The 26,584-nt window shown below is 41.0% G+C and overlaps 1 protein-coding gene across 8 annotated transcripts in view; it reads left to right on the top strand.

Moving 5' to 3' along the window:
* The window catches only part of LOC126248363 (terminal uridylyltransferase 7-like), a 321,739-nt gene that overhangs the window by 123,536 nt on the left and 171,619 nt on the right, over positions 1–26,584 (top strand). For all 8 annotated transcript variants that reach the window (XM_049949291.1, XM_049949290.1, XM_049949289.1 and 5 more), the window contains 2 exons: positions 2,683–2,860; positions 20,948–21,098. In XM_049949291.1, coding sequence (XP_049805248.1) covers positions 2,683–2,860; positions 20,948–21,098 — 329 coding nt within the window. The remainder of the gene's footprint in view (positions 1–2,682; positions 2,861–20,947; positions 21,099–26,584) is intronic.

The following is a 26,584-nucleotide window of genomic DNA, read 5'->3' as shown; positions in this document are numbered from 1 at the left end:
AAGACTGTGACGAGACTTAAGATATTTGAAGGAAATTTAACAGCAGAAAATTGATTTGGGTTCATGGCAGCAGTTTGTGGTGCGTACTAATTAACATGGAAATGGTGGTTACTAGTAGAAATTCAATCAAGAAAGCATGATCCCGCATACTAGAGTGACATGACCTAGATAATCTAGTTAGTTACTGCAAGTGATAGCTAGAACTTTTTTGAACACGCAAAGAGTGGATCTAAACTGAGGTGAGAAAAATCATGGGATAGCGATATACACATATACAGATGTTGGTAGTATCATGTACACAAGGTATAAAAGTGCAGTGCATTGGCTGAGCTGTCATTTGTACTCAGGTAATTCACATGAAAAAGTTTACGATGCGATGGTGACCACATGAATGTGTAATGGTATTGGAGCTGGACGCATAGGACATTCCATTTCAGAAAGCATTAGGGAATTTAATATTCAGAGATCTGCTGTGTCAAGAATACCAAATTTCAGGAATTACCTTTCACCATAGAAAACACAGTGGCTGTTGACCTACAGTTAATGACCAAGGGCAGCGGTGTTTGCATAGAGTTATCAGTGCTAACAGACAAGCAACACTACATTAAATAACAAGAAAAATCAATGTGAGACATATGACAAATATATCCATTAGGACAGTGCCATGAAATTTGGTGTTAACGGGCTATGGCAGCAGACGAGCAATGCAAGTGCCTTTGCTAGCAGCACATCATCACCTGCAGTGCCTCTCCTAGGCTTGTGGCTATGTTGGCTGGACTCTAGATGACTGGAAAGCTGTGGCTTGGTCAGATGAGTGTGGATTTCAGTTGGTAAGAGCTGTTGGTAGAGTTAGTGTGGTGCAGACCCCATGTAGACATGGACCTAAGTTTTGTCAACAAGGCACTTGCAATTATGAATGGCTATAGAGGCAGCATGGCTCAATATTTCTGTGGGGAACTTTCAATGACTTGTCAAGTCCATGCCACGTCAAGTTGCTCAACTATGCTGGGCAAAAGGAGGACCAATACAATATTAGGAGGTATCCCATGACTTTCGTCGCCTCAGTGTAAGCAAACAGTTTTTGTATCTCCACTGAAGGTTACTTTCTTCTCTAATATAAAACACTTGCACCCATCTGTTAAAGCAAAATCTTCTGCTGAGTAACATTTGATACTGTGATCCCCCCTGCCTGCAGAGCCAGTGGGTCTACATGTTTTGTATTTATATATGCCACCCCCACACTTATTTACGGTTATCATCAGAAAAATCCTGCACTCGTTGGTGAAGAGAACCCTATACCATTGATTCACGTTCCGTACCAGTTGTTACCTTGCCAGCCATAGTGTATTTACAGTGCTGTGTGATTTTTACTGTTGTTTTGTAGTGGAAACTTAAGAGACCACACTGATCTTACGAAGATGGTCATGTACTGTATAGGTTGATACAGCTCTCCCATTTACAACAGAAAGACAACACACAGCTTTGTTTCATGCCCCTTGGAGTGTCCAAGATCCGTAATTTGTAGGTAATGATCATCAGCTGGTCTTGTTTGATCATTGACGACCACTACAAGGCAAATCTTCAGTGTTGGGTGTCTGACAGTAGTTATAGAATGTTCTCGTCATATAGTGACAATGTGTACATGGGCAAAGCTTGAAATGACGTCTAAAGACGTGTTGATTGACTGAACAGCATCTACAAGCTGCATGGTTCTGTTCACGATTGGAGAGAGAGTGCACTCTCATGAATTAAACTCTGAATGCAGGTTTAGCTTTACCCTCATAATTTGTAATTGTATGACACATTGCATGACTCTACTTTCTTCATTGCTAGTAGTGTAGAATGTAACAGCATTGAGTATGAAATTAGATGTTTCAAATGTTATTTATGGAATCTTCTATCCAGAACAAAGTCTGTTGCGAAGCTTGAAATAGTTCTGTCAACTTTAAAAATCCGACTGAGATAGTGTAAATGAAGAAATGATGTATCTGTAACTTGTCAAGATCAGAATTTGTCCCTAAACCATTATAAGGTGCATTAATGGATTACAGTTTTATTTATATAATTTGCAGTTGGAAAGCCATCTTCCCATTAAGAGCTAGATTGAGCTAATTACGTATTACTTTATGCTTCTGAAAAATGTTAAGAAATTTTCATAATTTTTGGAATTTGTTTCATGCTAGAGTAGTTAAGTGTTAAGACTTAATGTTAAGACTTAACTGCATCATAACACTGTTTTACTAAATTAAGTAGTGGTGCACATAGTTTGATTTAAATGAAAGTAACACTTGGTAATAGAAATTTAGCCCACTTCTTTCAAACATTTTATCGTTTTTTGTCTTTGTGTTTTGTGAATTTTTAATTACCTGATTCACCCAATTTATCATTGATAAAACATTGGGTTTGGTGAGGAAGGGGGATTAAAAAAAAAATCTGTGTGTAGAAATTAAAGTAATATAATGTGGAAAGTACACTGTATAAATCAAGTAACATCTTCTCATGTTAGTGTTAACTGTGTTGGTAAAGACACGCATGAACCTTAAAGCTGCAAGCATAATCTTTTCTTGGTGGGGTGGGGAAGCATTCTGATAATTTTACAGTATGTGTGTGTATCTTATCTTCAAAATTAAATTCAGTAAGAGGTTCTAATGCTGCAGAGTTCCATCTGTTTGTTGGTTTTAGGCAGCCTGTTTTATTGAATGCCTTTTGTTGTTGGCAACACCACCAGAAAATATATTAAGGATAATCGACAGATGCCTAACTGATGCCATTGCGGGATTGGGTTTGACGCTGTCTGACTATAAAATCAGGAACAAGTATAAAGATAACTTGAACAAGAAGATAAGTTCTGATTTTCCAGGTATGTGATGATGCATAAAATATAAGTTGTAAAGAATGTCTGGGTTGCATGGAATACATTTTTCTCTATGGTTGAAAAATATGTTACCCTGTCATCAAATTAGACAGTAACAGAAAATTTGAAAATAATGTGTTGGAAAAGACTCCCTCAAATATGTGAGATACTTCATTATACGCAGTAGACTTTATGCTACAGGGGAGTTCTGGTGTGATTTTAGACTTTGATTTCTGTGCTGCTTGGAAATATATTCTAATTGTGCAGCTTTCAGTTGTTCAGTTAAAAAACAATGTGTAGGTTCTGTGACAATTCTTCAAGATAATCTTATGCCATTGAATAGTTTTATAGATTTTTGGTCTGGCTGGTGGCATTTCATCTCTCATTTGCTCTGACTTCCCATTGCATGAATGTATAGTGACTGTTGAAGGGTCGATAATTTGCAAGCAGTAGCCTATGGTTCCTATCAGGATTCCTATAACAGAACTCTGATGAGATCACCTGCTGGGACTTCTGCAAACTGAGGTTATGAAACATGCTCAACTAAGTTGGAAGTTAGTGTCTCCCATACAGATCATCCTGGCTCCAAGCAGAATACATACCCAAGAGCAAGGACGTTATCTGTCGTTGCACTTAAGTTAGCATCGAATAACTGTCGAGGAGAATATAAAGGTCACTAGTGACCAGCTTGGTTATCTTGTGGAATACTGCATATAAACAAGTCATGTGTCGCTTTTATGACTGTTTGTTTCAAATGCAATTAAAAACATTGTAACCATACCTGTTAGCAGTAATTAATCTCTAATTATAAATGCAAAAGTTGAGTGCCGTAGATTTTACTTGTTCTTGTAGACTGCTCTTTTGCACCAGGGACCTCACGCTATTAGAATGATTGTAAAAATTATCTTCTGCATTCATCCTGCAGTGTGGGTGCAGGTTACACCCACTGCCAGCAGGTGTATGTTCTCCCTTACAAACCTGGGTAAAGCTGGTATTTGGTGATTGGTGGAAAATGTGTCGCTGCCAGGGTTACATTTACAAGATATATGTACAGTAGATGAGAGAATAAAAATATCATTGCAGGCAGCTGAAAGCAGGTATTAATTAGATACGAGGATGTGCTGAAAAGTAATGCCCCCAAATTTTTATGTGAAAACTCTTAAAGCTTTTTAAATAAAACAAGCTTTATTAACATTTTACAGACTAGTTCGTAGCGTGCATTCTACCATTTTAATGGCATTTGTTTCACAAGGTGTTGAGTGAAATATGCCTTGCAGTATAATCTCTTAACTGGCCACCTTTAGGAAGAAGAGACCTGATGAAAAATTTTCGAATAATATTTTCTTTATATTTACCTTGTTATGCACACTTTTCTGAAACGTTGTTGTGTCATAACAAGAATAAAGTCAAATTCCAATAGCAGGTTTGTCAATGAAGGCATGTTCGTTACAAATACCAACATATGGTCAGAATAGAACTAAACTTCTAGATGGAGAGCTCTGCTATTTATGCAAATACCGGATATTCCAGAATATACTAATATTACAAACATAAAAAATTTTGAGGACCTTCCGGGAATGACAAATATTCAATAAAAGGTAATTGCTGGTGGTTGGGTTTGAACTCTCAATCTGCAGCACACCAGCCAGCATCACAAACCACAATGCTACACTAAACATATTATAGGTTGTTGCATTGCCCCCTCTTCTGGATTAGTGACGTGCTGTTTATCCAGAAGTTCTAACTGGAACCAGCTACAGTGCCCTGGATCTAGATCTTGTCGGTGGTCCTCTGAATGGCAGTGCCAGCAGAGCCTTTTGTTTTGGGTGCATTGTTGCATCCTCTTCACTATGATGATAATTGAAGGTGCCACCTCCCATCAGAGCTTTGCGTGTATTATGTTCTAGCTTTTATGAAATGTATGTAAATGTAAGATAATGCAGAGAAACAGGATCCAATCACAAGATTGGAGGTGAACATGTGGAGCATGCCACATTACATCAGTATTCAAGTTGATATGCAGATATTAAATGAATGAGATGAACATGCAAAATGGGATATTAGGGAAGGCAAATGCAAGACTTAGATTTTTTGTAAAGTTTCTGGGAAGATGACATCTTCATGATCTGGACTCACAGTGAAGAACAACTCCAGAATTTCCTCTCCAACCTCAACTCCTTTGGTTGCATCAGATTCACCTGGTCGTACTCCAAATCCCATGCCACTTTCCTTGACGTTGATCTCCATTTGTCCAATGGCCAGCTTCACATGTCCGTCCACATCAAACCCACCAACAAGCAACAGTACCTCCATTATGACAGCTGCCACCCATTCTACATCAAACGGTCCCTTCCCTACAGCATAGGTCTTCGTGGCAAACGAATCTGCTCCAGTCCGGAATCCCTGAACCATTACACCAACAACCTGAAAACAGCTTTTGCATCCCGCAACTACCCTCCCGACCTGGTACAGAATCAAATAACCAGAGCCACTTCCTCATCCCCTCAAACCCAGAACCTCCCACAGAAGAACCCCAAAAGTGCCCCACTTGTGACAGGATACTTTCTGGGACTGGATCAGACTCTGAATGTGGCTCTCCAGCAGGGATACGACGTCCTCAAATCCTACCCTGAAATGAGATCCATCCTTCATGAAATCCTCCCCACTCCACCAAGAGTGTCTTTCCGCCGTCCACCTAACCTTCGTAACCTCTTAGTTCATCCCTATGAAATCCCCAAACCACCTTCCCTACCCTCTGGCTCCTACCCTTGTAACCGCCCCCGGTGTGAAACCTGTCCCATGCACCCTCCCACCACCACCACCTACTCCAGTCCTGTAACCTGGAAGGTGTACACAATCAAAGGCAGAGCCACGTGTGAAAGCACCCACGTGATTTACCAACTGACCTGCCTACACTGTGAAGCTTTCTATGTGGGAATGACCAGCAACAAACTGTCCATTTGCATGAATGGACACAGGCAGACAGTGTTTGTTGGTAATGAGGATCACCCTGTGGCTAAACATGCCTTGGTGCACGGCCAGCACATCTTGGCAGAGTGTTACACCGTCCGGGTTATCTGGATACTTCCCACTAACGCCAACCTGTCAGAACTCCGGAGATGGGAACTTGCCCTTCAGTATATCCTCTCTTCTCGTTATCCGCCAGGCCTCAACCTCCGCTAATTTCAAGTTGCCGCCGCTCATATCTCACCTGTCTTTCAACAACATCTTTGCCTCTGTACTTCCACCTCGACTGACATCTCTGCCCAAACTCTTTGCCTTTACAAATGTCTGCTTGTGTCTGTGTATGTGCGGATGGATATGTGTGTGTGAGTGCGAGTGTATACCTGTCCTTTTTTCCCCCTAAGGTAAGTCTTTCCGCTCCCGGGATTGGAATGACTCCTTACCCTCTCCCTTAAAACCCACATCCTTTCGTCTTTCGCTCTCCTTCCCTCTTTCCTGATGAAGCAACCATTGGTTGCGAAAGCTTGAATTTTGTGTGTATGTTTGTGTGTCTATCAACCTGCCAGCACTTGGTAAGTCACATCATCTTTCGAATTGAAGGTTTTTCTGACTGAAGTTCTTCAACGTGTTCTCAGTCATTCCAAAAATGATTTGTGCCAGTGAAAAACTTGTGCTTTTGATAAGGAATGGTCCCCACATGCCTGTTTCAACTTTTCAGAGGTCACACTCTTGGATTCCTCATATTTAGCTCAAAACTTTATTGCATAACGTTGCTTTCAGTTCTGCTGTTCCATTTTTGTAGCAGACAACAAAAGCACAAGTTCACTGATTGCACACTCAAAAATCCTGTTATGACTGTATGGAGCTGAAATATGGACTGAAGATCTGGAAAGGATGAACACCGATCTACAGAAGAAGAACAACACAGCACTGCCAGATCGCTCACAGTGTTGGCAGTATCATTACTTTCTCACACACATCATAGTCAATGTGTGGGATGAAGCTCATAAGTGTACCCTGGACAAGGTCTCTCCCAAATATCCTGTAGCCTTCCCCCAATGCCATGCAGAGGTACCAGCCACTCGCTTATCCACCAAATTGAGGAAAAATAAGCAAAGTGACCATCTATGGAGGTGAGACCACCACAGATGAAAATCTTCCATGGAAGAAAGTCACCAAGGGGTCAGGAAATCTTGTTAACATTATCATAAATCTAAAACCTGTTCATGCACTTGTCAACTTGGGGGCTTCTTTTGTGTCATGTTGAATGTTTGTTGTGGCCTGCTGAAGATTTTTCTGTGATATGAAAGTGATTGTGCTGATGGTTGCAAATGGGAAATCAATGCAGCTAACAAAGAGCATGTATTACAAGAATAACTGTTTATAGCACAGCCCTTAGAGTTAGTTCGTTTAACCCTTTTGCTGATATAGATACGTATATATGTCCTGCTATGCAGTCCCACAGGTGTTGTGGATGTGTTTACTTGCGCCACTGGACAGGTTACTTCCATATATCAGTGAATAAAAAAGTTTCAAGTATTGATTATACACAATTACATGCTATCATTTGCAAAAAACCTTGTTTCAATATCTTTAATTATGTATGAGATGTGACTATTGCCATGACCACATGTTCCGCAATGCACAAGGATGTGAATGGGTGTGGAACCCAATAACTTGAGAATGAAATATCATTCTGGTTTCAATTTTAAATTAAGTTTAGGTATCATCTACATTGCATTCACTGAAATGTATGAGCTAAAATCAACCATATGCAAAATTTATGCAGTGTGTTTCTACCTCTGCAAGCTCTTTAAAATTGCATGCAGTATTTTACTTAATTTGCCCCAGCACAGCAAGTATGATAGATAGCTAAAATGAATTAAGTTCTTTATCAAGTGAAGATGCCATCGCTACATCTCAGCACAGGGACCAGCATTTGGCAAGCTGTGCAGCCATAACTAAAGCCATCCTCGGAGAGCATGTCTGTAGCAGAGAAAAGTTTATCAGAATGTACTCATAATGCTATTTTCAGATGAGACTTCTTTCAGGCATTTGCAAGCAGTTATAAATTGAATTGCGGAAGATCAGGGCTCCAGTCTAACGAAGGTATTCCAACAAGCATTTGGGGGGGGGGGGGGTTGCCACTGAAGACCTGTTAACCCACTGTCATCGACGAGACGAGTTCCTGCTACCAGTCTAAGTGCTCAAACTGTAAAGCTTTTGTCTGTTGTAAAAAGCTTCTCAGACGGACGAAAGAAATCTACATACCTGCGTTGATCACAGGCATTTCAGGTGTTTAAGGAGAACTATGGATCAGTAATTGTCATGAGCAGTCACAACTTGTCCCTAAAGGTATGTGAATAGGAGCAGCCAAACCAGTGACAGTGCAGGGAAGGAAGCTACTACTGATTTGCCTGTAGGAGCTGCCTGACTTGAGAAACACTGTCAGCGAGCATTAGCCTTTTTCTGCCAATTTTCATACGCTTTGAAATGAAGTGTGAAGAAAAGACAGACCAAGTGATCCTTTGTAAAATAGTGTATCAACACTGGAATCATCCACCAGTTAGCTATCACTCATATAGGATGTCACCCACTGAGCAACATGTAATTCAGAAGGGAGTGGATAAGATGCTGCAAGATATTATTGTACCTTCAAAGTGTCCTTCGTCCTCTCAGATATCCTTGTGAAGGAGAGTGACACTATGTGGTGTATCTGTGTCAACTATAGATGACTGAACAAAATTATAAATTAAAGATTCCTGTCCATGGCCACACATTGATGATACCATGGACTGCTCGATAGAAGCTAAGTATTACTCAACTATAGACATTTTTACAGGCTACTGGCAAATCTAGGTCAACAAGGCAGACCGGGAAAAGGCTACCTCTAAAACACACGATAGCCTTTATGAGCTATGCCGTTTGGACTATGTAATGCATTGGCCACCATTGAGCATAGGATACACACCCTGCTTCAATGCTGTAAGTAGACAACGTGTCTTTTTATCTGGGTGATGATGTTCTTTGAAGACATTTGGTGTAAGCCAAATAACAACCCTGCTAAAGTTTGTTCAGATTGTAGCCCTCTACCTAAATCTGAAGAAGTCTTTGTTGCCCTGGGAATGGTGATGATCCAGAAAAAATAAGAGCAGTCACAGATTTTCTGGTTCCTTCACACATGTGAGAAACTGCCTTGGAATTTAGGCCACTGACTGTTTTTGTGTTCTTTCGGTTTAACAACATTTTGTGAGGTATGTAATGACTTGTTCGATGTCTGAATAGTTATGGCACATATAATACCATGGAACCTGGCGAAAAGTAAATAAAATCCAAATGCAGTGAACATGTTTGTGGCTAATCAATAAGTATTGAGAGGAGCAAGTAGGCATACTTCATGAAACCCAGGTTCTGTTGTGGATCCAGTTCATGAAGCCTTTCATGTCTCACTATACTAACTGTAGTTCCTGATGACATTAGGTTGTTGACCATAGATGTATGCTGAGAAAACTTGCAAACCAGTCTCTGTGTTCGAAGCCAGTGGGCTTATTCGTGATACAGTCCAATCTGGCCACGCTGTTAAACCAGCCTTGGAACAATTGTTGTTTACTTACCTGTCAGTAGCCAAATTATTTGGCAGTTGGTTGCACCCAGTATTGTTAAATTATAGACCACAATAAAATTTCAGCACATTACCCACATAATTTTCTGGTGATAACTGGAAGATTCCTGTGTCAAAAGATCTTGGATGGATAGATTCTGGGTGGTGTCCAGACTGCTGCAGGCAGTGGGGCAAATAAGATTGATCAGATACTATATTTCTTATTCTGTCCTAAGTATATAAATAAAGACTATTTATCATGCGACTACATGAGAAATTTTCTCAAAACATATCTTCTGCTGGGAAAGCAAGAGCAGTTGGTATTAATGTGCTCTGACTGACATGCATAGAAATCTTTCAGACATTTTATGTTGTGCAAGAACCAAGGTTGATTTTAAGGAAGGCATTGTTGCATTGCAGGGAAATGTCCCATGTTGTTGAGAGGTAATTTTCCCACCCAAAAATTCCAGGTTTCACAGACTCATCCACAATCAACCTAGTTATATAATTCAACAATCAACAGGGAATACTTCAATACTTGTCTGAAAGTCTCATCTTTTACTTTTGCTCAGTCTGGCAGTATTAAAACATATTTTTTAAACTTTTGGAGTGTGTTGCCGCCCCCCCCCCCCCCCCGCCCCCCTCCCAAGCACAGATTCCTATCACCCACCGTAGTTTTATGTTTGAACACTTGTCTTGTAAATAATTTTACAAATATAATGTTGAACTGTCTATTATACTAATAGATCATGAAATACAACACTTGGATTTTCCGGAACTTGTGCTTTTTGTGCCTCTGAAACTACACTTCTTCTGATTCTGTTTGTCTTACAATTATTTTTTGAACAGTTTGGCATTGCAAAAATGTGGACTCATTGACTGAAATCGTTGTCGTCTTAGTATTGGCAGTTCTTCAGGAACATTGTATAGGAAACTCATTGACCTCTAACAATTTTAAAAGTTCTGCCATTGTTTTGTAGTAAGTTTGTAGAAGCATTTATTTATGAAATAATTGCTCTCAACAAAAAAAATAATCCCTAGTGCCTAAATTTTGGGCCTGCTTAGGCACTGATTTCATGGGGCATTTGACTGTGATAGTGACCTGATTGTGGGCTGCATGGGAATGTGAGGGCAGGCATACTTGTAATCAAGGCTCTGTTTGGACACATCTGACCGCCACAAGCAATGATCTCTGTCGCAATGATCTCTGTCTTGTGTGCCAGTCATATCATAACCTCTTCACATCTGTACTTGCCATCCAAGAACAAGTAATGGACGTTCTGTGTTATCCCACACTACCAGTCAGAGACAAGCAACAGCTGAACTAGGGAGAAACAGTCCCATGTGTTTGCTTCCATTAACACCACAGTACAGACAACTGTATTTGAAGTTGTTCCATGGCTGGGAAGCATGGTCTGCTGATGAATGGCCTTCAACTGTGTTCAGCGATGAATCGTGGTTGTGCACTACACCAAATGACCACCGTTGGTGAGTATGGCTGTGTCCTGGAGGAAGGTGCCATTCTTCAGTGTTTTGGACGGGCACAGCGGTGGTATTTCTGGCATCATGTGGGAAGCCATCGGTTACAATTTCAGTTCATGGCAAATAGTTGTGGAGGGAACCCTTCCAGAACAACAGTATGTCGTGGATGTCATGAGTCCTTACATTTTACCTCTCCTGTGATTTTATCGTGTACCTCTCCTGCGATTGTATTGTGGTGCCATTTTTCAACAGGAAAATGTTTGTTCACTCAGGGAAAATGTGTACATATACTGTCCTTGAGATGTTGATGTTCTCCTACGGCCAGTAAGGTGCCCAGATCTGACCCCGACAGAACATGTGGGACCAGCTAAGACAATTAACTCTGTGCCAGTTACTGTATTCCAGTTGAAACAGTTGTGGGCCAGCTTGTCTGAGGAGAAAATAAAACAGCTTTCGACTCCCTTCCCAACAAAATTATTGCATGCATCCTGGACAATGGGGATGCAACATCATTCTGACAAATGGGCTTCCATACTGCCAAGTTCTTTGTAAATTTGACTCACTAATGTAATCACTGAAATCACATCATGTACACTCTTAACCGGTGATGTTTCATTTTGTTTCCTCCTCCCCTTCTGGTCAGGCGGTGTATGTCTAGAGGCAAAGTAATGTTAAAATGTGATTTAACTCTAAGTAGTTTGTTTTCCTTAATTGGGCAACACCTTTTGTAAGTAGATCTGTTTTTTTCCTCGATCTCTCTTTCCAAACTGAAGCTGACCCCCCTCCAAGAGAATTCTCAATTCTTCTGTGAATATGTGTGGTTTGTGTGGGGCTGCAAGTCATTGCAGCATTTCTTTTGTTCCTTCGCCCCAGTTCTTTTTTCCATTTCTTTCCCTTTGACCTAACCTTCAGTGGATGCCCTAGTAAATGATAACTTAGCTACACCACAGGTCTCTGATTTCTGTAATGTTATTTTGCTTCTATTTATTGAATTCTATGCCCTATTCAGTTTTTTTAGAGCTGGTTAGTATTACTGAGTTTGACCTCTATTTGATATTCAAAGTGTTTTCGTTTTTCCCCCAGTAGTGCAACCCTGTGAGGAAGGTCAACCAGCCAGTCCAGAAAGAGTTGGGGGGGGGGGGGGGCATACAGTGAGGTACCTGTATAGTGGTTGCATCTTGACTACACCTCCCCCACACTCACACCCCACCAGTTGGGATTTTTAGGATGTTGTTCATGGCAGTACCCCTCCCTCCTTTTTTTACATCATTTATCGAGCTAATGTGGGAGGTTATCAGTACCCATAGTGTGGTGGTCCCCTGACCACAAAGGAATCACAATATTGATGCATGAGCCGTCACCTCTCCATGCATGCCTGTCCATTAGGGGAAATTGGGTATCATCATGGGGTATATTTGGCATTGCGAAACTGCTAGAGTTACCAGCTGGTGAATACGAGTCCCCGGCAGTGTCTTCAGACAGATTGCAATTCAGTGCAGATCATTGTGACCCCTAGGGTCTTTCTGCCCTTGGCTACACTATGGAAGGAAAAGAAAACCCTTGTGACATGCAGACAGTTACTTCCCTCAGTTCTTGGTATGCTCCTGAAGACATGGAGGGTCCTTTTCTGTACTAAACCAGTGTTTTTTGTGGGGAATATTGAAAATGTACTTGGAGAATTTGCTTCCCTTGGCAAATTGCAAAGTTGTTTCATCTTACTTCGGGACAGCAAATCCTACCCGTTCCTAGGTGTTGCTGTCTTGTAAACAACTTGGTTATGTACCTGTTACCACCACATGCCATAAGAATGTCAGCACAGTATAGGCATTAATTTTTCACTTTGACCTATGAAGAACTATGTGAACACTTGGAGAGTCAAGGGATCCTCTTCCTACATTGCATATATCGAAGTTTGCCAGACAACAAAGTAGACACCAGCGTATTCAGCCTTGATTTTTAAGGGAATTTTCTTCCAGGAAACATCAAAATTATGTGTTAGAGTTGTGATTTGAAGCCGATGGTGTTTTAAATCCCAGGGTTCGGGCATACATCTATTTGGTAGATACGATCTGATTTGTGGAGACTGTGACCAGTCACTTAACAAAAATTCACCATGTGCACTACTACCTGTCTGTTTCAATTGTGTGAATGACCACCCTCCTTGAGCCCCAAAGTTTGCTAACCTGCCCATGGAACACAAAATCCAGAAACTGAAGGTCACAGATTGTGTCTCATATTTTGATGTCTGGCAAAAATAAGAGTCTTTGAATCAATTCTCAATTATACCGAACTTGGTGCCTACTGTGGCCAGGTCATTAGCAGGTTAGAATTTCATTCACCCTGGAAATTCATAGATCAGGGACCTGGGACCAGCCAGTGACTGAAAGGATTGTGGGTTCTCCTTCCATTCCTACACTGACAGTTCATGGGATTGTAAGAATCATGAGTGCCAGAAATTGTGAAAGGCAAAGATAAGAAATTTTGGAAGAAGGCTATTCTGTTGATTCCCCCACCCTTACTATCTGACTTTGGTCTGATGTTCATTGATGTTCCACACCTGCCAGTGACGGTGATCCTTGCATGTGATCTGTCCTCCTGGCCCCTCCACACATAACCAGTACACCCTCAATGTACCAAAACTACTACCGTGATGCTCATTCTTCAACTCTTTGGGGTTACTGTGCATTGTATTGGAACCATACTTGCTCCAAGATAGCATCTATACATTGGTTTGCAGGGATATTGTTAGTGAGTGGAATCATCCTAATGCCAGGTTGGAAGCAGTAGTGGTGTGAGTGCAAGTGCCCCCAGTGATTGCCACTTGTGATATTTGTTTACCTCCAGCAGGGTATTTACTTACTTGGTGTGACTATCTTAATCCAACAACTCTGAATACCTTTCCTCCTACTTTTGGGATGTAGTGCTAATCACACCATGTGAGGGAGTACCAGTTTATCTAATAGGGGCCTCCTGATCAACCAGCTTCTTTCCAAATTTGATCTCTATCCCTTCACTGGTGTTACTCCTATAAACTTCATTTCCACTCATGATACCTTTTTGGCTATCGACTTCAAAATCCCTTCCCAAATCTTGTGCCTTCACTACAATAGTTGTTACATGACAATCTTTGCTACAATGACCACTTTTCAGTGATTATGTAACTTTCTTATGCAGGGTCCCTGAATCATGGGATCATTTGTCCCTTTCCACTGCAGTTTCTGGGAAGAACGATCCACAGGTGACCATCTAGTTAGGTGGGGAAAAGCAATCTGACAGGGTTTTACTAAACTCCAATAATAAAGTATTGCTGCATGAGAAAGGTTAATCCTTCCTGCTTCATTTCCTACACCTCTTTGGATGTGGATCACACTACACTCCCCTATATTTACAATGCTGTGGTCCAATTCCAATTCGACTATGGCTGTTCAGGGATATGGCTCATTGGCTCCTTCAGCTTTGAAATTATTGGACTGAGTTCATCATCATGGAATAGTACATGCCACTGGTGCCTTCAGGACTAGTTCCATTTGTGGTCTTCTTGCTGAAGTGGGGATCTTATCCCTTCAGTTCCCACAGTACCAACTCTTCCTCACTTTAGCAGTCACCATCTGACAAATTCCTATCATCCAAATTCTTTTTGCATTCAAGGGGCATAGACCTCTGACATGTGGGATTATCCATCATGACCATCTCCGGGGACCTACACCTAAACTGCCCCTCCCCCCCCCCCCCCTCCCTGCCCAAATTGTACTCAGAATAAGAATTAGGATCAACCTGTTTCAAGGGCCTAAAGTTTGTTACCACTATAGCTGTTCAGCAACTGTTCATCTCAGTTCTTCGGGAGTATCAGGATGCTATCATCATTTACGCTGACGGGTCTAAAGTCTTAGATTGTTTGGCTAGAGAAGTTATTAATTGCTCTACATTTGCTGTGATGACTCTTGTGGATTTTCAGATGCAAATAAGACTTCTCCTCACTTGGAGATACAACAGTATCTGGTTGCCTACTGCCGCCACTAATAAATTCCACACCAATGCAGTGACTAATGCTGCATGGCACTCCTCTTTTCCTCCCTGAAGGAATCCACCATCTCATGTCCCCTCCACAATGATCATACTACATTAACTCCATAGTTTTATATTGTGTATTGAACCACACCCAAATTGTGGCTGTGGAGCCTTTTGGACAGTAGCTCACATACTGGTGGAATGCTCCCTCCTCCTGCCTCACTGTGCTTAGCATGGTCCTCCAAATTCTTTGCCCCTGATTTTGGTGAACGACTCATGGCCAATTGAACAGGTTCTCTGTTAAGGGGTCAAGGCAGGGTTGTTTCGGGTTGGATCTGGAGGTCCCTCAACAGTACTTCCTTTGCCAGCTGCAGAGAGTTGGCTTGCCAGGGAGACTGTCAGGAGGGATGCTCTGGGGAAAAAAGGCACGAGAATCTGATACGTGGACAGCCCTGTATCACTAGCTCATAATGGCATGTAACAGAGAATGAAGTGTCAGAGTCACAAGCAGTAAAATACAGGCTATAAGTGTGTCTTTGACCATCTTTCAGTGATTCCATAGTCCTCTGCCACCTCCATGTTGAACACACAAAGTTGATCTACCCTCAGGGGCTTGCATTCATTTGCTGGACATGGGCTTGGTGATGCTAGGGCTCCTGACCTGAGGCGTGATAAGTGCTGCCAGTCCTCTGTTACTGTAAGCTCTGGGCAAGCTTCAGCGACCACCTTGTTATGGCAGTGGAACATTGTGTGTCACTGAGAATGGGTATCTTGGCTTGACCACCTGGAGTGTGAGGATGGTTAAAACCTGTATAATACACACCTCAATCTTAAGGTGCGCTGTGCACCAGAAAGACGCATGACTGTTTGCGATGGAACAGTCATTAGCGGGCAACCTGTGGGGAACCTGCTGCACCTGAATTGTATAAGGCTTACCTAGGCATGCGGGGTTCTGTTTAGGTGGACTATTATTACCTCAGCTGCTCGTGGGACCGAGATGGGGCCCTCAAAATTCTCACCTCCTATGCCCAGCAGAGAGGGTGGGCCACTGGTAGGTACCAACACCCAGTCAAACAAGAGGGCTCTTGTAGCCAGTACTCCTGACATGGGGTCTTTTCAGTGTACTTATGGTAACAGTAAAAGAACACATGCTGCTAGTCAGAATGTTTTTGTAATAGTTCAGACGAAAGAAGGCAGCTTTGACAAAATTTGTCCTTTAATGTAGAAAGGGTTTAGAGAGGGGATTGCTGGAAATATAAAATCTCTCAAGTGATAATGCAATGGTACACTGTCGATAGAAACTTTTAATTCCAAACAAGTTTAGAATCTCTAGAAAGCCCAATGCCTCAAGGAATATGCCATCAAAACTGAGCCACACACCATCATGAATTGTAGCAAAAGTGTTATGACATGCAGGGATATCGGACTTGATAGATGAGTGGGCAAAACAACATGAAGCAGGTGGATGGGGATCTTGTAAAATCCGACTGCTTCATCCTGATGTTCAGTAGCATGAAACTTCCTGTGCATGTTAAAGCAAGAAAGTTTCCTTTCCCTAAGTGTGTGGCCTCGTGTCTCCAACCCATTGCACTGTTTCAAATACCAGCACTTTGGGCACGCTACTCTCTGGTGTCACGGAGAAGTCAGTTGTGGCAAATGTGGTAAGACTGCCCATGATGGAGTCACTTGTTCATCTCCTATGGAGTGTGTGAATTGCTCTCTTGGGCTCGCCTTGTCTGGAGTCGGGACTGCATTGTATATCTTGAAGAATGGGAGATGCTAGAGCTTAAGACTACAAAGTGCATGCTGTGTGGTGAGGCCAAAAAGATGTATAAAGCCAAGCTGCCCCCAGTGTTTGCTACCTCCTTTGCTTCAGTTCTTAAACATTTGGTACAGAAGGCTGATGATGCTACATAAATGAAAGTTGCTAGTATCAGCACTGGTACCTGTGTTTGTCAATGCACTTGTGCTGCTGCACTTATTTCAACACCTGTACCTCTCTGCAGAACTTCAGAAAAGGCTGTGATTGTCAACGTTACAGAGTGCCCTGCCCATCCAAAAATTGTCTGGTCCACTGTCCAGCACTGCCACTACCACAGCTGCAGTTGTGCCTCCGAAGCCTACCAAGGGCACAAAATCAAAGGCAAAGCATCTGCCACCGATGGAGACGGACAGTAAACAGTCTGATGGTGTTGACACCGTCCACTCTGCTGTCTCTCATGATTCTTCTGCAGAGACTGTGTTGGACTGGGGCAATCATCTCGCATTCCCCAGCAGAAAGAAAGGATAAAAGTGCAACTCCTGCGACAGATGGCTCCCATATTATGGAACATTAAAGGGTTCAGGACATGTGAAGGAGCTGAAACTTCTGACACCGGCACCCCCACTGTGTTGTGTTTACATTTAAAGCCACTGACACACCTGTTCAACAGGGCTATTCCTCTACTGAAAGACTGTGGACAGAGCCAAGGGAGGGGTTGCTATGCTTGTCAATAACACGCACCACTCCTCTGCTCTCTCCTTCGTTACTGACCCACAAGCAGAAGCTGTTGCAGGTCATGTGGCTCAGAAGATCACTATCTACTCCCTGTACGTACCTCTACAGGATTGAACAACTCCCTGCCCATTTCTCCTACTGCTGGGTGATTTCAATGCCTGTAATATATTATGGGGCTCCAGGGGTCAAGTATTGGAGAACCTCACGATGTGTCATGAGCTGTGCATCGTCAGTAGAGGCAGTCCTCCTCATTTCGTGGCTGCTACTGGATCGTCTCAGTTGGTTGCTCTGTTGTTTTCCCAGATCGTGTCCTCAAGGTTCAACTGCCTCAAGACTTCACTGTCTTTGAAATGGAATTATATGCAATCTCACGGGCACTGGAGCTGAGGAATATGATTAGACTACTAAATTCCTTCCAATTTTAAACATGGCTGACAGCAGCAACTGCAAATCCAGCTGGTTGGCTGTAAACTTTATGTATTGAAAATACTAAATTCCTTGTTTGTTTAAATTCTCTGAGTGCCCTTCTCTCTGTACAATGCTTGTTCCCAGCAGATAAAGTCATTCAGAATAGCCAGAGAAGAAAGTGAGAGGCTGGAAGTGGCAGACAATAGGCTCTGTCTAGTAAAGCCCACAATGCGGCTGTGGTGTACCTCCTTCCAGCCACACTGACAGGCCAAGGTCCTCCTCACCCGTCTTCACATAGACCACAGCTCTATGATGCATGGCTTCTTACTCCAGTGAGAGGACACTACTATGTTTGGTGCTTGTGGTGTAGAGATAACTGCGTGCCACATTTTATTAGGCTATGTTTTATTTTCAGACCAGTGGGTAGCAGCAGATTTGCCTACAGACCTGCCCTCTATTTTAAGTGACTTTCCAACAAATGTGGTTAGAGTTTTAAAGTTTTGTGAATTGTCCAACATTTTTCCCAAGATTTTAAGTAGATGGTTTTAATGTGTTTACAGGGTGACTGGCTCACCCACCAGTGGGTAGCAGCAGATTTGCCTACAGACCTGCCCTCTATTTTAAGTGACTTTCCAACAAATGTGGTTAGAGTTTTAAAGTTTTGTGAATTGTCCAACATTTTTCCCAAGATTTTAAGTAGATGGTTTTAATGTGTTTATAGGGTGACTGGTTCACCCATATATTTTGTAAGTGGCCAGCTGGTCACATTTGCCTGTGCCGTTGTTTTAGCCCCTTTGTTGTTTTACTTCTGTTTTAATCCAGGATATAGCACCCTTCATCCTTTCTCCCTTGTTTTAAAACGTGTGAGATAGTGATTGTGTGGCTCAACACAAGTGAGTTGTGATTGAGTGCATGAATGAACCTTGCCAAAAAAAAAAAAAAAAAAAAAAAAAAAAAACCTGGGAGGAGGGAATCACCTTGGCCACATTTTTCAGGCAGGGAGAGCTCCGTCTGCCCTATGTTTGGGAGCTGGTTCTGCTTCTGACGTCTCAACTCAGTTTTAATATTACCCTGAGCCTTAATTTCTCTTCACGTGTGTTTTAGTGCCCCTCCTTTTACAATGCCAATTTTTTGACCCTATTGACCTGCTACAGTGGGCAGGGGAGCCTGGTTGGTTAGAGGCGCACCTTCCATTTCATGACAAGCTGCAGTGAGCTTCAAATCGCTCCCGGTTGACATCTGCAGTACTCTGTCATATTATCTCTTACCTCTGTGACTTTCTGAATAATTTATTCTTAACACCTCTTATGCCTGTCGTATGTAATTTTTATTTTATGCTTTTTTGTGGTTTAAAATTGAATGTCTTTCTAGCATCTTTCTAAAATACTCAGTATGAGGGACCAATTATGACTGTAGTTTGCATTTTTACTAATTGATTTTAAATGCCATAGTTTTGTGTATTTTAATAGTGGCTTTTACCATTGATTGATGTAATCTAATAAATTATAGTGAACTTATTTTGTGAGAACATGCATCTCTCCCCCCACCCCAACCACCCGCCCTGCGATATCTACACGCTGGCATCCAGTAAGGATGTTGTTGAGGGCCCAAAAATCTGTTGTTGTCATATTAATAATAGTTTGGACCCATGATGCTTTATAATCTCGTCCAATCCTTTATCTGGAATGTCCTGGTTTAGACAATGATTGATAGGTCAATTTGTGTTGGTTAATGTACTCAGATTAGAGGTTACAAGTTTCTCTCTACTCTTAGAGGAGAGATTCTATGTTTGTTTTTTTTTTAATTAAAAAGTCAACAAAGTCGGCACATGAAGTATACTGTATTTTCATGGCAGTGGCATGGAGGAGCCAAGCTTGAGGAATACAAGGAAAGAAATGCATGATTTGAAGTTAAGTGTAATCAGTCTTGGGTAACAGGGAATGCTTCTGAAATGTATATCTGTCTGAGTGGTGTCTGTTTTGTCAGATATATCCCACAGAACAGACATCATTCGTGATGATGCGGCTGGTAAGTATGTGAAAACATGAAATGTAGGAAAGGGAAAGAGAAGGAAAAGGAAAGTTTGAGTGGAAGATGGTGATGGTTGACTGCACAGGACCTTGTGGTAATGCAACCAGAATTTAATGAAATCCGATGTTTGTATACAGAAAAAATGGTATACCACTTTTAAAGAAACAACATGTCTGGTTTTGTAAAGTATTGGAAACTGCAACACTGGGCACAATAATAAATATGAGCAGTCTGATCAATTTACTGCCTGTGTGAAGGAGCGTATGGTAGGTGATAAATGACAATTCATAAGAGCCACGTCACCATGAGTGATGGCTGTTCTGTCTGACAGATCACACACCACTCGGATAGAAACACATTTCAGAGAAAAGAGGGTAATGGTTCCCCGATATTTATTTTAGTACAGATGCCAGATATCATTAGAACTTCTATGGGAATAAAGACTTGCGAGTAGAGAGTTCAATGGATGAAGGACGTTGCATTGTAGCATGCAATAAGTTGAAAATTTGAGTCAGTCAGGGTCCATTTCTGGATGGCCAAAGCAGTTAAGGCAACTGCTCATAAGAAGCAGTAAATCCAGGTTTGAGTCCTGGACTGACACATATTTTCAACCTCATCAATTGCATTACCACAATGCCCTGTGTGGCTAGCCGTCATGATTTCACCTTCCTTCATTTCATGTTTACATGAAGTGATTCTGAGAGATGCGTAGTTATACCTTACGAAACAGTTCTTGAAAGTGTGAAGCCACTGTGGTAATTAATCTTCACATTGATAGAACGTCTGTTTGCATGTATATTTTAATGTTAAAGTTTAAATGAAACATGCAGTTTTGATACCTCACTTCATTTGCAAAATTGGGAATATGATTGTGGCCCACTAATCTTCCAACATGCTACTCAGCAAAAGAATTCACTCTTGTGAGCTGTCATTTATCACCCACCATGTATTGGTAGCTTATTGTAGTATTGTAACCCTCTGCTGCTGCTGCTGCTGCTGCTGTTGCTGCTGTGTAGAAGTATTTTGTGATGCATTTATTACTTTTCCTTAGATCTGTTGCTAAGAGATGGGCTGATGGTTATTGATAATGTGTTTATTCCAGGATGTTATTTTGAACTGTATGGGTCTTCTCTGACAAGATTTGGCTTTAAGAATTCCAATATAAACTTCAGTTTCAATGTACCACCAAAAGTCAATGGTCCAACAGCATTACTCAACCTAAAATCATGGCTTGAGAAACAGGAAGAGATAAGGTGAGGAAATTTATGGCAAAGCTTGACGACGTATGGTTGATTGACACGTGTAATACAAAATTTTTTAATATAACTTGACTCTGGTGTTGCAGATGGTATAAGATTTTTCCATATTCTGTTGTTAAATTTTTTTTACAACGTCTATGTTTGCATGTGTTAGAAATGCCACCATAAAGTGTACAGAGCAAAGTATATTATGTACCAGGGTAAACCCCCTCCTCTTCTGCCCCCCCCTCTCCCACTCCCCACACATACCTTGAAAAAATCACAAAAACATTTTTTTGAATACTTTACCTCAATGGTTTAGGTTTTTGAACAATGAATTCATGCCGCTTAGAGCTCCTGTGTGGTATTCTGAAGTCCTCAGAACAGTGTGCTTCTATTCCATGTACCATCATTACTAGAAGTGCTGTCAGTGTGCTCATAAAGTGGGCTGGTCAGTATTAAAAACAGTAAGAATAGTACCTGAAGAATTTGATATTGTTTATGCTGCTGAAACTGTTATGGTTTGTGACAACCTAGTTTGAGATTGTTGAATACAGAAACATTTCCATTGCTGTTTAATCTGTTTCATTGTTGCCAAGTAACAGGGCCCCATGAAATTTCTTAGTGACATTCCTTGAGATGTTGTGCTTCTGTGGCCAGATTGATGAGAGAGATTTGTGTGTGTGTGTGTGTGTGTGTGTGTGTTACATTCAAAGTGCAGCATTATTAGTGCCACTTGTGCTTCTGAGGAAGTTTTGCTATTCTTAACCTGTTTGATATCTTAGAGGGAAGAAGCAACATGTCTCCTTTTTGCAATCTGATTTGCATTGTATCTGGTGCAGCAATTGCTTCTTATTTTACAGGCTGAAAGGTAATATTTTTCAAAATTTTGGTTGCGTAAGACTTCGGGCAATAACTTAGAATCGGATTTCTGTAAAAATCAGGAAGTAGCAGTTGTTCAGTTAAAATTATTTTAACACAACAACAAAAGAAAACCATAAAGTTTTCCATGCTGCACTCTCCCTCTCCAAGCTATGGCTGTCTTTTGCTGTTTACATGAACAACTACTCCAGTCTATCAACTTAGGAGTCTCCAGTTAAGTCTATATAAACTGTTTAACATTGTAATTGCTTAGCAAACTTTCTTTCAAAAATTCTACAATAGTATATTAGTTCTTTTTATATAGATGTAGCTTTTTGCTTTCAGTGCTTTCCACATGATCTTCTCGTGAGCATAACTCGTTTCTTGGTACTGTCCTCTCATTGCCATGTGTTATTTCATTCTTTTTATCCGTGAATCTGCTTTTGTTTCAAGAAAAATACCGACCAGTGTGCTTCCAGACCCTCAGTTTTGCCCAATTGAAATTGTTTTTATTTGATGGCCACTCTTTCAAATGTAATTACATTTACTATAATTAGAGGTCATACAATCATCTAAATGGGTAAGACTTTACTAGATATCTATTCTCTGAGAACTATATTTACATTTTTACAAGTGTGTGTGTGTGTGTGTGTGTGTGTGTGTGTGTCACACACACACGCACGCACGCGCGCCTTAGTCCCATTTCAATGTTCGGTCAGCCGTGTTACTATGTATTTGGCAATGTTAGTGTCGGGGAATGGTCAGATGCTCTTTCTGTCGCCACCCCGTACCCCCCGGGACGGAATTAGTGTACCCCAGCTGTCTGCGTCTAGTGTAAGCCATGAAATAGTGTGAACGTTTTTCAAATGTCTGCTAGTCGTATAACTGAGGCAGGACATGGGGACCAGTCCGATATTTACCTACTGGGATGTGGAAAACCACCTAAAAACCACATCCAGGCTGGCCGGCACTCCGACTTTCATTGTCAGTCCGCCAGGCAGATTCGATCCCAGGCCAGCGCGCCTACCCGAATCCAGGAAGCAGCGCATTAGTGCTCTCGGCTAACCTGGCAGGTACTTCTACTAGTACCTATGTCTTTCATATATGGGGTTTGGAGGAAAAATTGCCTGTACGCCTCTAAGGGCCCAGGTTTCTTTAAGGTACCATCATGGTTATTGTGCCGTATGTATGTTGGCAATAGTAACATTTCTTGACTCCCCTCACAATATGGATTCTTGGAATTTTTGAGTGCACTAATCTCACAATGAAAGATTGAGAGAAATCATCTAATGATGCACGCCATCTTTGTTTCAGTGTCTGCCATTGGGGTTTATTGAGAATACTGTGACATTCCCACTCTGATGTTACAAAAGTATGATGAACCGAGCAACACTTCCTTGAGCCTTATCTCACTCTTCTGGTAAGCCTGTTTGGTAAGGATCCCAGACAGAGAAACAATTCAGAAGAATGGGTGGCATGAGTATTGTAAGCAGCATTGTAACTGAGCTGCATTTTTTAAGAATTCTTCTTATGATTCTTAGCTTGGCATCTACTTTCCCAGCAACTAGTTGTATGCAGTCATTCTACTTTGAATTGCTGCAGTTAACACCTAGACAATAAACCTTTGTGATTGACTCGTGATGATGCCTTTCCTGTAGTCAAACAATATAGGATTCTTTCATCTATTAGTGCTTATTTACATTACATTTGCTTATATTGAGCCAGTTGCCAATCTTTGCACCAGGCATTGATAATTTCACTTCTTTCTGAATTCCTCAAGTTTTCTGTGGTGGCCCCTGCCTGTACATAATAGTCTTCATTGTATTTTCTTAAAAATTCGAAGCAAGATTCTGTTGTGTTGTTGTTAATGCTCAAGGTGTCAGTGTCTGCTGTTTTATGTTGGTTTTTAGTTTCTTACTGAGAATTTTTCAGATAGTGTGTAGCAGTACTTCAGTTGTTGTAGATTTTGTAATATTAGTTGTACAGAAAGCAATATGTATTTGGGATCATCACATATCTTGAACTTTAGTCTGTGTAAAATTTATATCTTTAAAATATTGATTCGATTCTTCAGTACCAGAGCTAGGAATTCTAGAGGGCTGTTAGTGCCCACAATAGTTCTGTCCAATACATTTCAGCTATGGTCTTAAAATGATGTAGTAGATATTGTTTGCTATATTTCAGTGTCCATGACTAATACGGGATTGCCTGTTCCGTGGATAGTGACAGTAACATTCTCATAGCAGTCAAAATATTTAGATAATACATCCCATAACAATCTGCTGTATTAGTTTTTCAGTTGTGCTACTTCCTATTTAAGTGCAATGGAGTAGATAATATTCTCTCTATGAAATTCTCGTTAGTTCAGCCGTACTTCACATATAATCTCATCTATGATGTCAGAATTTGCAGCAGTGTAACATTATATGGAGTTGTATAATTGTAGAATTTTAACTGGCACTGATTCTGATATTTATAGAAGAAAATTTAATTTGCCTTTCTTGGTGTCCAACAATGTAGAATAGTGAGAAATTGCTTTGTAGACAAGTGTAGTCACAGTAATCAGGTTCTACAGAACCCTGTTGAAACTGTTTTTAAAATTATCCATTTTACGAGACTGCATCTAGTGGCTGTTCTACACGCACAATTTAATATTAGCATTCAGCCAGGTAATAAATACAATTAAGGAAAGGTAACCACTCACTCACAGCTGACAGATTTGTGATGCATAGAAATACAGAACAGAAAATGGTATTCACACAAGTTTTCAAGCTATTGCTAATGTTCGTCATCTAGCAAAAGCGTGTGTGGATGCGCGTGCGAGCCCAGAGAGAGAGAGAGAGAGAGAGAGAGAGAGAGAGCTCAAAAGTGTGAATATTGTTTTCTGCTGCACATTTCTTTACGCCATCCATCAGTCAGCTATGGCTGCCTTTCCTTAATTTTACATATTATTCTATCCAGGAATTTCCATTGTTGTTATTCAACCACATAAGTTATTGTTCACCTCAGACAACATGTTTCTAGAATGCAAGCTCACATCGTCGGGTTTTTCAGAGAAACTACACTCATCACTCCTTAAAATTTATAACCAGAGCCAACTGATTATCATTGTCGGGCTTTAAAATCACTACTATTGCCCACACAGCAAGCACCAACTCTAAATCTTTGGTACCAAACATGTCTACATCCATATACTGCTCGCCAAGACCACAGATGTTCGATATTGGACTCCAGTGCCTGTTAGTTGCTGCAGTGTAACACTTGCTTATGAGTGCTTGTCATTGTTCATTTATTCATTTGGAACATCATCAAATTTCCTGTTGTATAGGGTAATCGCTAATTCCTCCATGTGCAGCTTCTGAGTGTAAAATTGTTAAATTTTCTTCATTTCCTTTGAGTGTACTCTCATATACCTGTACTTACTGTCAGTTAATCTGTCATACACTATCCGTCCAAAAAGTTCAGAGATTGATTCTATTCCTGGTGTATTAGCGATGTCTGCACAGTGACTATGGTGGCAGTTGGAACTAACAGCTGCAAACCACAGATGTGCATTTGATCAGTCAGTTGTGAGAAAGCAATTTCAAGTATTGGATATGCTGTTGTTGTGTGTCATTGTTACAAATTGTGTTGGAGTGACACTAGTAAATCAAATCTTCAAGATGTTCTCCAGAATATTTTGAAGAAGAGAAAAGTCTGAGCAGATTTTTGTCATGCACAATTTGATTCCTGAACAAAATCAACACCACATGGATTCCTGCGGCAACTTAATTGAAATGCAAAATGCAAACAATTTTTTTTTGAGAAGAAATTGTCATGGGTACAGAGACTTGGCATTATCAGTAAGAACCTACCACAAAACAACAAAGTGTAGAAAATCTCATGAAGTGTCAGTGCTTTGACGACATTAGACATTCAAGCCAGCATATTGCGCCAGTTATGGAACATCCCAAAGGAGGACTTTTGTGACAGTTTCATGTGGTTGTACAAATGTTCTTTGCCTGCACTAAAGTGGTGGGAGACTACGTAGAACACCTGTAGCAGTAAAACTACTTGTGGAGACTAATGAACTTCAAATGCTGTCACAGTGCCAGACCACTTTCTGATACATCATACACAAGATTTCAACAGCCAATTTATTTGAGCTTGTCACCACAGTCTGGTTGCGCCTAAAGATGTGCCTAAAACAGATGCAATTCAACCATTTGGACTTTTTGAATTTTTTAAATTGTCATTTGGTCTTCGCAATGTTACATTGATTTATTCATAAAATTTTGAATGATATGCCTTTACTTACATACTATTCTTTTCACTTCAGCATTGGTGGAAGAAGGCACAATGTATCTTTAATATTTTCTCAGTTTGGTGGATAAGTATCACCTAAACATTGTGGGGAAAATGAATTTTTGGAGAGAGAGAGATATATCATTGATGCATTATCGTGTATCACATCAAGGAATTCCACCATTAGAAGAAAAAGTGAAAACAATATCAGAGACTTTGAAAGGCTCTTCAGGTTTGCTGCAGGATCCTAAAATCAACTCTATTTGATATTTAAGTGCTCCAGCTGTTCGTCATCTTCAAGAGAACGCCGCTTCTGCTGATGAGTCCCACTGAGAACTAATACGAGGCGGCAAATC

Source organism: Schistocerca nitens, chromosome 3, assembly GCF_023898315.1.
Source record: "Schistocerca nitens isolate TAMUIC-IGC-003100 chromosome 3, iqSchNite1.1, whole genome shotgun sequence".
Taxonomy (NCBI): domain Eukaryota; kingdom Metazoa; phylum Arthropoda; class Insecta; order Orthoptera; family Acrididae; genus Schistocerca; species Schistocerca nitens.
This window is presented reverse-complemented; position numbering and strand designations above follow the sequence as displayed.